Source organism: Drosophila eugracilis, unplaced genomic scaffold (genome assembly GCF_018153835.1).
Source record: "Drosophila eugracilis isolate 14026-0451.02 unplaced genomic scaffold, ASM1815383v1 contig_2149, whole genome shotgun sequence".
Lineage (NCBI taxonomy): Eukaryota > Metazoa > Arthropoda > Insecta > Diptera > Drosophilidae > Drosophila > Drosophila eugracilis.
Genome location: NW_024573032.1, coordinates 400,286 through 415,643, shown reverse-complemented (window position 1 = coordinate 415,643; position 15,358 = coordinate 400,286). Strand labels below are relative to the sequence as shown.

At 40.4% G+C, this 15,358-nt stretch overlaps 1 protein-coding gene across 1 annotated transcript; it reads left to right on the top strand.

Moving 5' to 3' along the window:
- Window positions 1–14,886: 14,886 nt before the first annotated feature.
- Window positions 14,887–15,354, top strand: LOC108111830 (calcium release-activated calcium channel protein 1-like). The gene has a single exon (XM_017221437.2). The coding sequence runs from the start codon at window positions 14,887–14,889 to the stop codon at window positions 15,352–15,354; it is 468 nt and encodes a 155-aa protein (XP_017076926.2).
- The last annotated feature ends 4 nt before the right edge of the window (window positions 15,355–15,358 follow it).

Genomic DNA, 15,358 nt, shown 5'->3' with positions numbered 1-15,358 from the left:
GAAATACGGGATCTAAGTAAGCTAATATCTTCAGACGACATTTGGCCGGACGCCATGTTATTAAGAGCTATTGCAAAGGCTTGGTCATCTCGCTGTCGCATTATCTCTGTGAGTTCAAAAAACCTAAAAGGACTCCAAAGATAAGATCCAAATATAGCACTGTATGGATCATGCGACGGGGCCTGGAAAATCCAACGATCACCTACTGGCCGCAATTGTCTAAGATCGCCGAACACGATAACCGAAATACCCCCAAAGGGAGCTTCTATGTTAGAAAAAATTTGCTTTAGGCGAGAATCCAAATGGGAAAACATTGTAGCGCCGACCATAGAAATTTCGTCTATTATAAGTACTTTAAGATCAATAAATCTTGAACGCAGGGTATTTAACAAATCCGGACTTAAGCTCCTAAATGCGGACCCAGCCTGATTTACAGGCAGAGAGAACATGGAATGGAGAGTGGAACCTCCGATTCCGAAAGCAGCTTTGCCTGTGGGAGCACACAATAAAATCTTAACCGAAGTTGGGTCGCATCCTACTCTACTATTATACTCCTTAGAAAGGGATTGAAACAAAGTCGATATAAGTCTACTCTTGCCGACACCTGCTCCGCCTCCTACAAACTCGTAAAATACAGAATTTTTTTTGCATTATGCAAAACATGTGTTAGAAAAGTTTTTTGCCTTAAATTAAGGGATCTAACTAAGGTTGCTAAGTTTTCAGGTGAAATAATTGGCGGGAGCTTTATAACTCGGATATTGTTATCCGGTTCTACATCTAAAACATTGTTGTTTAAGTTTAAGACATTAATTTGAGAAGATATTTCTGGAAACGCTAAGGCCCTAAACTCCTCATCGATTGCGGCCTCCTCATCTACATTTTCCTCGTTATGAGTGTCTGCCTCCATGGCCCTTCTAAGCGCGTCTTCTAAACTGTCTATCGCATTATACTTTTCAAAATTGGCTTTAATAGCCTCTTCATTAAGAGTATAATACTGCTCGCAATTTATTTCCATTAGTTCTACCTGCTCATTTCTCCAAGGAGCATAGAGCATAACTAATGATCTGAAATAATTTGACCTATCTGTGTTTACATTAAAAGGACTATATCTAATTATACTCTTCTTATTTCTTTCCCTAATAAATCCACTACCATCGCGCAGTGCAAAATATTCCTGACCTAAAATTTCATTTTCCTCTTCATCGTTACTTGTTCCCCTTTGGCGAGTACTTCCACGGCTTTTACAAAACTCATAATTTGCAGCAAAATCGGCCAAACACATGCCATCATGAACATCTGGTCTTTGTTCGTACCTATCAAGCAATCCTTTCAAAAATATGTCTGTTGAATTCGAAGGCATATTTTGAAGTTCGCGTGTAGGTTTTAACATACGAACTCGTTGTTCTGTAGGGAAGGTGTTAATGTAAACGCATTTATTACTAGTTTCCGATAACGCCATTCCCAGACAACAATATACGGCTTCCTGAGCTGATATCTCAGTGCCTGAAATAAACTTATGACCAAGATACTGTAGCTTTTGACGAATGCTTGAATTGCCTCCTTTAATTTCATTGGCTGCTTCGCGCATTATCTTCGAAATACCCCTTTGGGATTTGTTAATATAATTAATAATATAGCTACAGCAAGCAAAAGGGTCCAAAATTAACTGGATATCCATATTTGCCCTTTGCATAGAAAGAATGTGCTTATTATAAGCATTTACTTGAATTTCTGCAAATGTTCTCTTCAGAAAAATGTGTGGTTTTTTCAAACTAGACCTAATAGCATATATGTAGTCCTCGTAACTGAGGCTCACTTGATCGTGAGAAAGAAAATTTTCAAATATGCTAAAATGGCTAATCAAATCATCAGTTTGATTGCGAAGTAAAAAGTTTCGAATTCTTTTAAAGTTTTCGTGATGAAGAGAAATATTTTGAGTTTCTTCCGGAAGTGGCTTCAGTATTTCCGTTCGGGGCATTGGAGGGTATGGAATACCGAATCGACAAATAGATTGTCCACGCACATTTTTTAGACACGAATGCCCGTGCTTGTGCTTTTGGTACTCAATATACGGAGCCAAATCCGTGCTTGTGGCATCCACAGTCACAAACTGATCTATGAAGGCTATTACGTTAGATATAGACTCTTCATTGTTCAAATCTATTTTAGGGGCGTCTTTCAGCCAAAACATGCCGTGAATATGAGGTGAACCTCTCTGTTGAAACTCAACTCGCCAATAATAGGTAGTAACGAAATTACTGCCGAAGATACCCCCAGGTTTCTTCATCAGCTTCAGAACTTCTCTATACCTATAATCAAAATATCTAGCACACGTCACTGGGTGTGTTCTGATCAAGCGCGCTTTTTCCCTAAACTGCAAGCTCATAGCTTCTTCCTCGCTTATATTAACCCTATCTACATTGCGCTTGAGCAGTACTATTAGCTCAGGCCACCTGGTTTCAGCGGCCGATAGTGTTATGAAAAAAGTTGGCAGGCCAAACTGGCGAATCATAGCCATGACTTTTTTCTTTTCATCTTCCCAGTGGGCAGGAGACGTGCGAATATCCCTAAGAATTCTATACCCTTCATCATGACAAATTAAATTTCCCATAAAGTCTTCATTAAGTACGTTAGCAGCTGTGATTGCGCTAGAAGCACTACGCTTACGTAAACAAGTTGAAATGTTATTTCGAATCTTTATTAATTCCAACTTTTTATAATTGAAGAATAATTTGTCAGTTCTACAACCTCTTCTATCTACATTCCTAAGCTCGGATCTAACTATGGTTGTATAACTTTCTGAAGATGGTCTTTTTACGCCAGCATATATAGTTGGGAATGCCAACTCTTCAGAATCTTCATCGAGAATCACGTCGAGAGGCTTTTGGCCCTCACCTGGAGCTATTGTGATTCTCGTCATTCCTACATCGTGTGTCTGAATATTCTCAAGCAAAGTTTCTTGTCCTCCAGGATTTAAATCTTCGGCTTCTGTATTCTCAACGGAATTGAAAGCCTCCGGATTTTCATCCTCCTGCTGGATTTCCAATTGTCCCTGTACTAACGCTATGTCCGCTTGAGATGCTACGAATGGAACAGTGTCGGATATAAAATTAGAGATCCACTGCTCGTTAACTGACACATTGTGCTTTCTGTAAAGCTCTGTACTAACTAAATACCTAATAGCTTCTGCGATCTTAAAAGGCCTAATAGTTTCAGCCATGAAATCATGACCATATTCCATTCTTCGCTTGAGGTGGAGCTGAACAACCTCAGCCTCATTGAAAGCTCGTGGAAGGGACGTCACGATATTGCTTACAGGAATGGGTACATTGACAACAGCTCCTTTGATAGCGCTCTGACGCTCATGACCTATCGACTTAATAATCATAAATGGAAGGCGAGGTGAAATTAGTCGTTCCTCTAAGGGAGTAAGTCCGCTCAAAGAATTATGAATTTCGGGGAAATCTAAGCCGTTAGAAATGGCACCTTTGGGCTTTCTTCCTGCTTTTATATTACTGTGACATGTCTTACAAAATGTGAAATATTCACCAGTGTAAGCAAGCTTACTCGCATTCTGGTAAATCTCTTCCCTAAACTCGCAATGTTCTTCCAAGTAGATTCTAGATAGCTTACTAATTTGCTTGGGGAACCACAATCCCATGCAACAAAAGCAAATCTGGTCTGGGCCAAGCTTTACTTTCCTATTGAATGTAGCTATGTGAGCTGCTAATTCAGTAGGTCTGTTGGCACTGGTCCTATGAGTGTCCTGAGAAAAATTTAATCTTACCTCCTGACTTCGGATCAAATTCCGAAGGTTTTCTGCCTCCCTATTTTCACTAAGGCTTCTATACTGACTAACTCTTTGGCTTATATTTCTAATGGCATCGATAGTTGCTTGTCGGGCAGCTATACGTGCACTTCGTCGAGCTAGTGTATTTCTTGCTTGCTCGACGACCCTGCGATCCCTAACACTCCTAACTGTAGCTCTCCTAGCCCTATCCCGCTCTCTTTCTAGCAAGCGTTCCTGAGTATACCGGACCTGCGATCGTCGCAGGGTATTTGCTTCTTGCTCACCCGCACGATAAACAGGATCCAAGCGCCTTTCTCTACGGGCTGCAGTATTTTGCGCCTGCTCCGAAGCCCGGGACTCGCTATTTTGTCGTGTCTCGAAACGACGGCGAGTATTGGCCGCTTGTTCACCCGTACGAACAACGGGGTCCAAGCGCCTTTCCCTACGGGCTGCAGTATTTTGCGCCTGCTCCAAAGCTCGGGACTCGCTATTTTGTCGAGTTTCAAAACGACGGCGAGTATTGGCCGCTTGTTCACCCGTACGAACAACGGGGTCCAAGCGCCTTTCCCTACGGGCTGCAGTATTTTGCGCCTGCTCCAAAGCCCGGGACTCGCTATTTTGTCGTGTTTCAAAACGACGGCGAGTATTGGCCGCTTGTTCACCCGTACGAACAACGGGGTCCAAGCGCCTTTCCCTACGGGCTGCAGTATTTTGCGCCTGCTCCAAAGCCCGGGACTCGCTATTTTGTCGTGTTTCAAAACGACGGCGAGTATTGGCCGCTTGTTCACCCGTACGAACAACGGGGTCCAACCGCCTTTCCCTACGGGCTGCAGTATTTTGCGCCTGCTCCAAAGCCCGGGACTCGCTATTTTGTCGTGTTTCAAAACGACGGCGAGTATTGGCCGCTTGTTCACCCGTACGAACAACGGGGTCCAAGCGCCTTTCCCTACGGGCTGCAGTATTTTGCGCCTGCTCCAAAGCTCGGGACTCGCTATTTTGTCGTGTTTCATAACGACGGCGAGTATTGGCTGCTTGTTCACCCGTACGAACAACTGGGTCCAAGCGCCTTTCCCTACGGGCTGCAGTATTTTGCGCCTGCTCCAAAGCCCGGGACTCGCTATTTTGTCGTGTTTCAAAACGACGGCGAGTATTGGCCGCTTGCTCACCCGTACGAACAACGGGGTCCAAGCGCCTTTCCCTACGGGCTGCAGTATTTTGCGCCTGCTCCAAAGCTCGGGACTCGCTATTTTGTCGTGTTTCATAACGACGGCGAGTATTGGCTGCTTGTTCACCCGTACGAACAACGGGGTCCAAGCGCCTTTCCCTACGGGCTGCAGTATTTTGCGCCTGCTCCAAAGCCCGGGACTCGCTATTTTGTCGTGTTTCAAAACGACGGCGAGTATTGGCTGCTTGTTCACCCGTACGAACAACGGGGTCCAAGCGCCTTTCCCTACGGTCTGCAGTATTTTGCGCTTGTTCACCCGTACGAACAACGGGGTCCAAGCGCCTTTCCCTACGGGCTGCAGTATTTTGCGCCTGCTCCAAAGCCCGGGACTCGCTATTTTGTCGTGTTTCAAAACGACGGCGAGTATTGGCTGCTTGTTCACCCGTACGAACAACGGGGTCCAAGCGCCTTTCCCTATGGTTCGCAGTATTTTGAGCCTGCTCCATTGTCCTATACTCTATATTTTGTCTCCGCCTGCGCTGAGAATGTGTATTTTCTATCCTCTCCATCTCTGCATACTGCTCATTTCTCCTATTTACCCTATTTCTTAATATCTGTTGCCTAGCCCGTTGAGACGCAGTGGGTCTTCGCAAACGAGGCATTTTTTTTTAACAAATATTGTCGAAATACAAATATTATTGAAATAATATTTTTTAAGGAAAACGGGTTTATTTATTCAAATTAAAGAAATTTTAAGTAGTATATTGTAAATTAGTATTAGTGGAATAAATGAAATAATTATAATAATAATAAAAATAATAATAATAATAAAAATAATAATAATAATAAAAATAATATATATAAAAGGAATTATATTTATATAAAGGGTAAACGTGGGACAATATTAAGAAGGTTTTATTTTAAATTTAAAAGTTTATATTATGAAATATTAAAACCAGGTAAAAATGGGATTTAAATTTACGTAAATTTTCGGTCACGGTCAAAAATTTTAATGTGGGGACTTTTTATTTAAAAGGGGCAAGTCAATTTTAATAATTTAAAATATTAAAGCAAGTAAATTAAGGGAAAGTCTTTAAAAAGACTTAATCGAATAATCTAATGATATCTACTTTAAAATGGTACTTAATCGAGAGCAGCAACCAGAAGCAGCAATGAAGTCAGCAGAGGCAGCAACCACGCACAAATTTATTTACAAAAAAAAAAAAGTTACTTTAATTTTTAAACAAAGGTAAAAAAGGAAATCAAAATTGAAAAGCACAATTATTTATATTTATGAACTTTAATTTAAAATTTATCATTAACACAACAATTAACAATTCACTTTTTAAATTCAAACTTTTCTTTTGAGAGTTAGTCAAAGACTGACTGTAGTGGACAATTTAACATCACTGCTAAGTTTTTACCGCCAAAATTATACGCAGGAATTTACTCTGTTCTTATTAAGTGCGAGTAGCGCTTTCTGGCTTTTGTCATCACTGACTATCTCTCTTTAGCATTGCGCGGCATTTTTGAAAAAAGTATTAGAGAAAAATATGTTAAGATCGAAGATCGAAGCTCTTTCGCCCATTTCAGTTCTTTTCTATTACTAATTTTTATTTAAAGAAATAAATAGTACTTTTTTCGAAAATACAAAAAGAAAAAATAATAATAAATACTTAAACTTAAATAAATAATGAAGTAAATGCGCGCTCTTTCAAACATGGCAGACCTGTTCGTTACTTTTCTAACTTAAGCGCCAGTATTGAGCAACATGCTTACTAAATTTATGTTCATTTTTCATAAGGGGTCAAAAATTGAATGAATTTATATTATTTAATGTATAATGCAGGGTTTGCATTTACTACTTCGTAGCAGCGATTCTTTGCTACCGCTCTCACTTTGAAGAGAGCCGGAACAGAGTAGGAACAGAGTCGGAACAGAATCGGAGCAGAGCCGGAGCAGAGCCATAGCAGAACATGGAAAAATGATGTGCTCTGCTCTGCTTCGAGGTTCGACGAGTGGCGAGCCAAGGTATAGCAATAGCAGAAAATGATATTCTCTTCTCTGAGAGCGTGGTAAAGCAGACCAAAATATATTTTTCTTGTGCTACGCTCTCACGTACAATGTTTGTTTCTCTGTTTTTGTTTTTTTTTTTTTGGCTATACAAACATACATGCATATGTATAATATATTGGAAAATATACAAGTACATGGAGTTAGATAATAAAATCGACAGCTTAACTTTATTTGAAGTCAAAGATTAATTATTTAATTAATATTTACTTAATATATTATTTTGAAAACTTAAATACTGAATAGCATAACTATTTTATTTTAATTTAATCATAAGTTGTTAATTTTGATTTTTTGCTCTCATCTCGCTCTCTATTATCGGCAACGGCTACGCTAGGCAGAGAATATAATTTTCTGCTATTGCTGTACCTTAGCGCGCAACTCGTCGAACCTCCGTGCAGAGCAGAGCACATCATTTTTCGTTGTTCTGCTGCGGCTCTGCCCCAGCTCTTGTCATATTGAAAGCGGTAGCAATAACAGAATGAAATACTACGGGAGAACTATAATGTAGTTTTTACCGCCAAAATTAATCGCATTAATTTTCTATGTTCTTTTTAAGTGCGAGTAGCGCTTTTTTCATCAGTGTCTATAACATCTTTTAACTCTTTTTAGCCTTCGTGCAGCGCTTTGGAAAAATGCATCAGAAAAAATTCCATTTCATTTTATTTCTATTACTTCTTTTGATTTACTTTAAATATTAAAGAATTAAATTAGTCTAATTGGGAAAATAATATAAGAAGGAAAAGATCCAATCATTTGAATTAAAGAAATCGTGGACTGGGTGCGCGGTGTTTTATCGCCAATGTTGGTCAACGTTTTTTCTAAGGCAATGGCAAATTGAAGGATTAAAAATATAACTATTCTACAAGAATTCTAAATAAATCTGTCAATGATATCACCGCTATTCGGTTTTTAACTTTCATATAAGTGCTGGACAACGTTTTAGCTAATACCACCCAATATTAATATAAACAAAATAAAACATAAAAACATAAATAATAGCTATTTAAAATTCTTATTAAGTATTTCTTTGAAAGTGGTAATAGCTTAAATATGTGGGGCTTTACACCTTTATTTAAAAAGATCATGCATATGTAAATATGTATGCAGGTGCATACAGCATGGGATGTCTCTGACTGACGTCATTGCGTGTTTCCATTTCTTAGAAGTTTGACATTTAATCTATGTATGTTGGGTAATCAATTGGAAAATAATTCTCCGATTTGAAAAATTTGATTTGGTAAATCGATAGACATTAACAAAAATATGTTATACAAGGTCAAACGAAGAGATACATTATACTATTATGGACGCTACGGTTTTCCGCGGTTTGTGGACGTTTAAGTGGGCGTGGCCAGATGAAATCTTATGACAAGCTACAATGCAATCTCTAAAATTCGTATTCCCAAGCCTAACTTTCTAGCTCTTTTAGTTCTCCAGATTTTCGCATTTTAGGTTTTTTGGGTTTTGTAGGCGCTATAAGGGTCGTGGCTAGATGAAAAAAAAAATGATTCGCATTGGGGCCATTATAAGAAACTACATGAATAATCCCAATTTTCTATCACTAATAGTTACCGAGATATCAGCTTTTTTACAAAATGCGAAAACCGTCTTTTGTGCTTGGTGGGCGTAAGAGTGGGTGTGACCAGATAATAGTACCACCATAAGATGCGCTGGCATCTTAAGATTATACATACTGAATTTCAACTTTCTAGCTCAAATAGTTTCTGAGATTTCAGCGATTTTAGATTCAAGTGATGTGTGGGCGTTCGGGTAGGCGTGGCCAGCTCCAAGCTCACGTCAAGCTGCACTGCCATTTCTTAAATTCTTATACCTAAGCCTACCTTTCTAGCTCTTATAGTTCACGAGATATTCTAATTTTTGGTTTTCCGGGTTTTGCGGGCAGTAAAGTGGGCGTGGCTTGATGGGAAAAAAACAATTCGCATTGGGGGAATCATAAAAATGTACATGCCTTATGCCACATTTCTATCACTAATAATTACCTAGATATCAGCTTTTCTACAAAATGCGAAAACCGCCTTTTGTGCTTGGTGGGCGTAAGAGTGGGTGTGGCCGGATAATAGTACCACTACAAGATGTGCTGGCATCCAAAGATTATACATTCTGAATTTCAACTTTCTAGCTCTAATAGTTCCTGAGATTTCAGCAATTTTAGTTTTTTGCGATTTGTGGGCGTTAGAGTGGGCGTGGCGGGATGCTGAAATAAACTTGCGCTGTCCCGGGACCTCAAGAATCTTCATGGTTAATCTCAACCTTGTATCTATTATAGTTCCTGAGATCTCAGCGTTCATACGGACGGACGGACGGACGGACGGACGGACGGACGGACGGACGGACGGACGGACGGACAGACGGACATGGCTCAATCGACTTCGCTATTGATCCTGATCAAGAATATATATACTTTATAGGGTCGCAAACGCTTCCTTCTATCTGTTACATACTTTTCAACGAATCTAGTATACCCTTTTACTCTACGAGTAACGGGTATAAAAATATAACTATTCTACAAGAATTCTAAATAAATCTGTCAATGATATCACCGCTATTCGGTTTTTAACTTTCATATAAGTGCTGGACAACGTTTTAGCTAATACCATCCAATATTAATATAAACAAAATAAAACATAAAAACATAAATAATAGCTATTTAAAATTCTTATTAAGTATTTCTTTGAAAGTGGTAATAGCTTAAATATGTGGGGCTTTACACCTTTATTTAAAAAGATCATGCATATGTAAATATGTATGCAGGTGCATACAGCATGGGATGTCTCTGACTGACGTCATTGCGTGTTACCATTTCTTAGAAGTTTGACATTTAATCTATGTATGTTGGGTAATCAATTGGAAAATAATTCTCCGATTTGAAAAAATTGATTTGGTAAATCGATAGACATTAACAAAAATATGTTATACAAGGTCAAACGAAGAGATACATTATACTATTAAGGACGCTACGGTTTTCCGCGGTTTGTGGACGTTTAAGTGGGCGTGGCCAGATGAAATCTTATGACAAGCTACAATGCAATCTCTAAAATTCGTATTCCCAAGCCTAACTTTCTAGCTCTTTTAGTTCTCCAGATTTTCGCATTTTAGGTTTTCTGTGTTTTGTAGGCGCTAGATGAAAAATAGTTTCTGAGATTTCAGCGATTTTAGATTCAAGTGATGTGTGGGCGTTCGGGTAGGCGTGGCCAGCTCCAAGCTCACGTCAAGCTGCACTGCCATTTCTTAAATTCTTATACCTAAGCCTACCTTTCTAGCTCTTATAGTTCACGAGATATTCTAATTTTTGGTTTTCCGGGTTTTGCGGGCAGTAAAGTGGGCGTGGCTTGATGGGAAAAAAACAATTCGCATTGGGGGCATCATAAAAATGTACATGCCTTATGCCACATTTCTATCACTAATAGTTACCTAGATATCAGCTTTTCTACAAAATGCGAAAACCGCCTTTTGTGCTTGGTGGGCGTAAGAGTGGGTGTGGCCGGATAATAGTACCACTACAAGATGTGCTGGTTATTAACCTACTCATACCCATGTCCTTTTAATTTGTAGTCTCTGAGCGAGCTCATCGGTCACAAAATTTACTTGTGAACCAGAGTCGAGCAACGCTCGAGCCATCACAAATTCGCCACTTTTTGTTAGTACGCTCACGATAGCTGTGGCAAGAATAACTCTATTCGATACAGTCGCATGCAAAACATGAGAAGTGGATGGAGACTTTTGCGAGAGCGCGGGATGAGGAAGAGGCGGCAACGCGAGATTTGAATTTGCAGAGTATCTGGGCAACAATGTGTGGCTTGCACACCCTGCACCTGTTCGACTTGCATTTTTAACAGTGTGACCCTTGCGAAGGCAGTTAATCGATAAGGGCACTTTTTTTGCAAAATCGAACCTCTACTGCACGTTTAAGGAAGGGAAAGAAGTGCAAGTTTCTATGTCATGCTCTGCCGAGGTGCAAAACACACATAGGGCAGGGTCGTCCCTTGCAGCGACCAACGAAAAACTTTTATTTCCACTCTTCTTCGGGAACGTATTGCTAGCCGGACCTTTTTGGGCTTGGAAGCCTCTTCGGCGACCATGTGCTGGTATCGCTTATCCAGAGCCTCCTCACATTTGCTCCAAAGGGGAAACAAAGTATAGTCCAACTGTTCTTTCCACTTTCTCTTTGTTCCTGCATCGACTTTGCTTATTATTAAATGGATTAGGATGGCATTCGTTATCCGTTTGTCATCCCCAATAGACAGTAGAGTCGATCAGGTTTCTCAAGGCTGTAGTTGATGGCTGGGACATTTTCGGCAGATTAAAAAGTGTCGATTTATTGATTGATATTTATATCGAAGAAAATCAGACAATCATTATCGTACACCCGCTTCAGGCTAGCCAGGTCTTTGGGGTAATTAACCGCAGTGGCTTGGAACGCCCTGACTGTGCCTAAAGCGTCGCCAGCCAGACACGATATCAAATAATTAAATTTTTCAATATCGTGCAGAGTGTCATCTTTGTCGACAAATGTTTTGAAAACGATTATAAAATTGTTAAAATCGGAGTGCTTTCCGCTAAAGGTTGGAAGAGCATCACTCGGCAAACGGCATTGGGAAGTGCGCTTCACCGGCGGAGCAGCATTATCGGCGCTCATACGCCTGCCTTTGCTTATTAGCGAAATTAGTAATGAGTGTGATAAAAAATTTATTTTAATTCCAAATAAAAACAAATTAAATAAAGAATTAAAATAAAAGCAGGGGACTTGTCGATGAATCTTGGAAAAAAAACAAAATAAAATAATACGCCGCACGCAAAAAATTTAAAGGGTAGCACAAGCTCAGCCAGTATACCGAAAACGCTGCGAAAAACAACAATAACGCTTGCACTTGTCCAACGATGGAAACGAAAATGCAAAGAGAGGTCGAAAGAACTGGCAGCGATATCAGTGCGAGAGTGTGTATGTCTAGTAATCGACTGGTGGCTCTCTCCATTAAATGTAACGACACTTAGCGGAAAATGATGCATTGTCCGATAAACAAAAGACAACGAATATATAAGCGGAATAGAAAGCGTTGAGGCTTGGAAAATGGCAGAATGACAGAAATGGCAAATTTACTACTTTCTTGGCTACAAGTTACAGAAAAAAAGAAACGAAAACGAAATAAATCAATTTTTTCCTGTCTTGAAATTGAACCCTAAATTGGTGCGCTCACTACGAGATGTTAGGGAACTAAAACTAATTTAATTAAATTTAACACCCAAAGCGATTCACTTTTTATCTTAATTTATTTTGCAGGTATAATAAATATAAAATAATTTGTTAGTGCATGCGAATTTTTATTCGTGTTAAAATATGTGTTAAATGCTCACTATATACCGATTTTACACGAATACAAAAAGTTGAAAGATGGGCCGAAAAATATTTTAAAAAAATGCCACAGATTAACTTCCAACTTTAAACATTCTATACCTGTATAGCCTATTCGGTCCGTTCAGCATCTTTCCTTGGCTCCATGTATCGTCTTTGATCGGGCTTCTGAGTCTTTTGGCTGCCTAAATTTGACCGACGCCTAGGTTTATTAAACACAATAAATATGTTGAAGAATAGATCGGTCATTTAGCATAATTGTATTATTGTCAAATCGCACCTAGTTAAATGCTCATCATTGTATTGTTGTTCTAATCGTAGCTAGTTAAATGCACATCATTGTTTTGTTTTTCGTCTCAAAGCTTGAAGCTCACACGCATAGACGAAATTGCAGTAAATTTGTATTAGTATTGCAGTATCACGCGTTTTTTGGCATTAACTTTTCTGCAGGTTTTTTCGGCAGTTATGGTATGCAATCTGCCCCGCTTAATATATAGTTTTGGACTCGCTTGCACCCGCTTGCAACCTGCCCCGCTTATGTATAGTTTTTGACTCGTTCGCAACCGCTTGCAATCTGCCCCGCTTAATATATAGTTTTGTACTCGCTCGCAACCGCTTGCAACCTGCCCCGCTTAATATATATAGTTTTGTACTCGCTCGCAATCGCTCGCAACCTGCCCCGCTTAACATTTTGTAAACCCGCTTATAATTAAGAAATAAACTCGAATCCTAGAAAAAAGAAATACAGTCCACTTAATTCGCCAACATAACAACTTTTTGGTCCTTCGAGCAGGATATTCTGCGTTTGAATTCGAGTTTATTTGTGAATAATAAAAAAACTAGCCGCCGTCATGAACTCTGGTGCTTTGGAGTTTTCGCACAGATGTGATAATGTGGAAACATTGCAACTGAAGCTGGATCGTCTTGTAGCCACCTTCAACCACTTTATGGACCTCTCCGATGATTTAGTGGTATATAACCAGGAGGAGGGATATGAAGACCCTGGATTGGATATACCTGAGTACGAGGACAAGTTTTACAGAGCGCATGCCATCTTTATTAAAGCCATAAACGAGATGGGTGGTCAAGATCATGGACAAGACCAGTCGAACATTTTGCTATCAAGTACAGTGGAACGTCTATTTGAGGGACAAAACCAACTTCTGGAACGAATGAATACCTCATCGGGAGCAGCTGATTTAAGGTTTGAGAAAATTCGAATTCCCACATTTTCTGGCAAATACGAGGATTGGAGCCAATTTAGTGATTTGTTCTTAAGCTCAGTAAATAATAACGAAAAGCTTTCCAAGTGCCAAAAGTTTCATTATCTGAAATCTTATTTAGATGGGGAAGCACTTTCCTTAATTAAACATATTGCCGTTACTAATGATAACTACCAAGATGCGTGGGAAAAATTGGAAAATCGTTATAACAAGAAAACGCTAATCGCTCGAACATTTGTTCAGAATTTTCTATCGTTGCCAACCGCTAACAATTTGAATATCGCAGAGTTAAGTAAGGTAATTGACTCTGCCGACGAATTTATTCGAGGCCTACACGCGCTGAACTGTGACAGCCGCGATGTGTGGCTAATTTATATTTTGGTATCCAAACTAGGACCCGAAATCAAACAAGCTTGGGCAAACTGCAGTGTGTCGTCCAAGGAAGACGTCACCATACATGATCTATTCGCTTTTCTTTTTGCGCATTGTGATACTTTGGAGTCTTGTCAAAATATACACGTAATGCAACCCCCAATACCAGCCCAGAGTAGAAGCCGCCAGCCGCCAGCCGCTTATCATGCAAGTGGATCAAATCAGTCTTCTCGCGACTGTATATATTGTCAAGGACAGTACAATATATACTCATGTACTGCATTCAAAGCCCTGGATGTCGTAAATCGCCGTACCTTTGCCAGGGATAATAAGCTTTGTTTTAATTGCCTAAGTCGATCTCATCAAGTCAAGAATTGTAATTCTTCGAACACTTGCCGTCAGCGCAACGCTAAGCATCACACGCTAGTCCACCCGAAAGAGTATAGATCGATTCCGTTGGCCTCCGCCCATATGTCTGCGGCTGAGGTCAATATATTTCCTTCGATTGATCCTCATGTTGGTATGAATATTGCTGCTGTCAGCCATCATACTGAGGAGAGGGCCAACAGTGAAGCCCTACTTCCAACTATTCTAGCTAATGTAATTGACACATGTGGCAACAAGACCTCAACAATAACCATGGTAGCTGAGTCGTTTATCCAACTGATTGGAAATCCACGCACGCATGCTCGCATCTCAGTTGTTGGATTAGGTGCTAACCCGGCTGGAGTTAGCCGAGGTCGCGCTAGCTTCACTTTGCTTTCAAGGACTACGACTGCCTCATTGGAGGTATCTGGCCTTATTATGAGTTCTCTGACTTCTTTGATTCCCGCTCAGCAGGATACAGGTGCTGATCATCAGGGCCAGCATGTGCACCGCCAGCAGCAGCATGTCGCAGTCCGGCGAGGATCTCCACTCCCCCACGTATCTATCCTGGAGGAAACTTCAGCTGAGTCGGGCCAAGCTCAAGGCTTCTAGTAAGATATCAGCCCTGCTCTCAGGATTTGCCATGGTAGCAATGGTGGAAGTGCAACTGGATCCCGACACAAGTGTACCACCGGGATTGGTGATAGCCTTCGCCATCTGCACCACCCTCCTGGTGGCGGTGCACATGCTGGCCCTGATGATCAGCACCTGTATCCTGCCAAACATCGAGACGGAGTGTAACCTGCACAGTATTTCCCTGGTCCATGAATCTCCGCACGAGCGTCTGCATTGGTATATTAAAACAGCGTGGGCCTTCTCCACGCTACTGGGACTTATACTCTTCCTGCTAGAGATAGCTATCTTGTGTTGGGACGAGTCGTACAACTTCATCCTGGGCAGGATCAGAGGATCCGTGTGGTGCTTCCTTTGAACTG

Excerpts from the sequence above, each read along its gene's own strand:
- LOC108111830 (XM_017221437.2), top strand. The coding sequence starts at position 14,887 with ATGTCGCAGTCCGGCGAGGATCTCCACTCCCCCACGTATCTATCCTGG.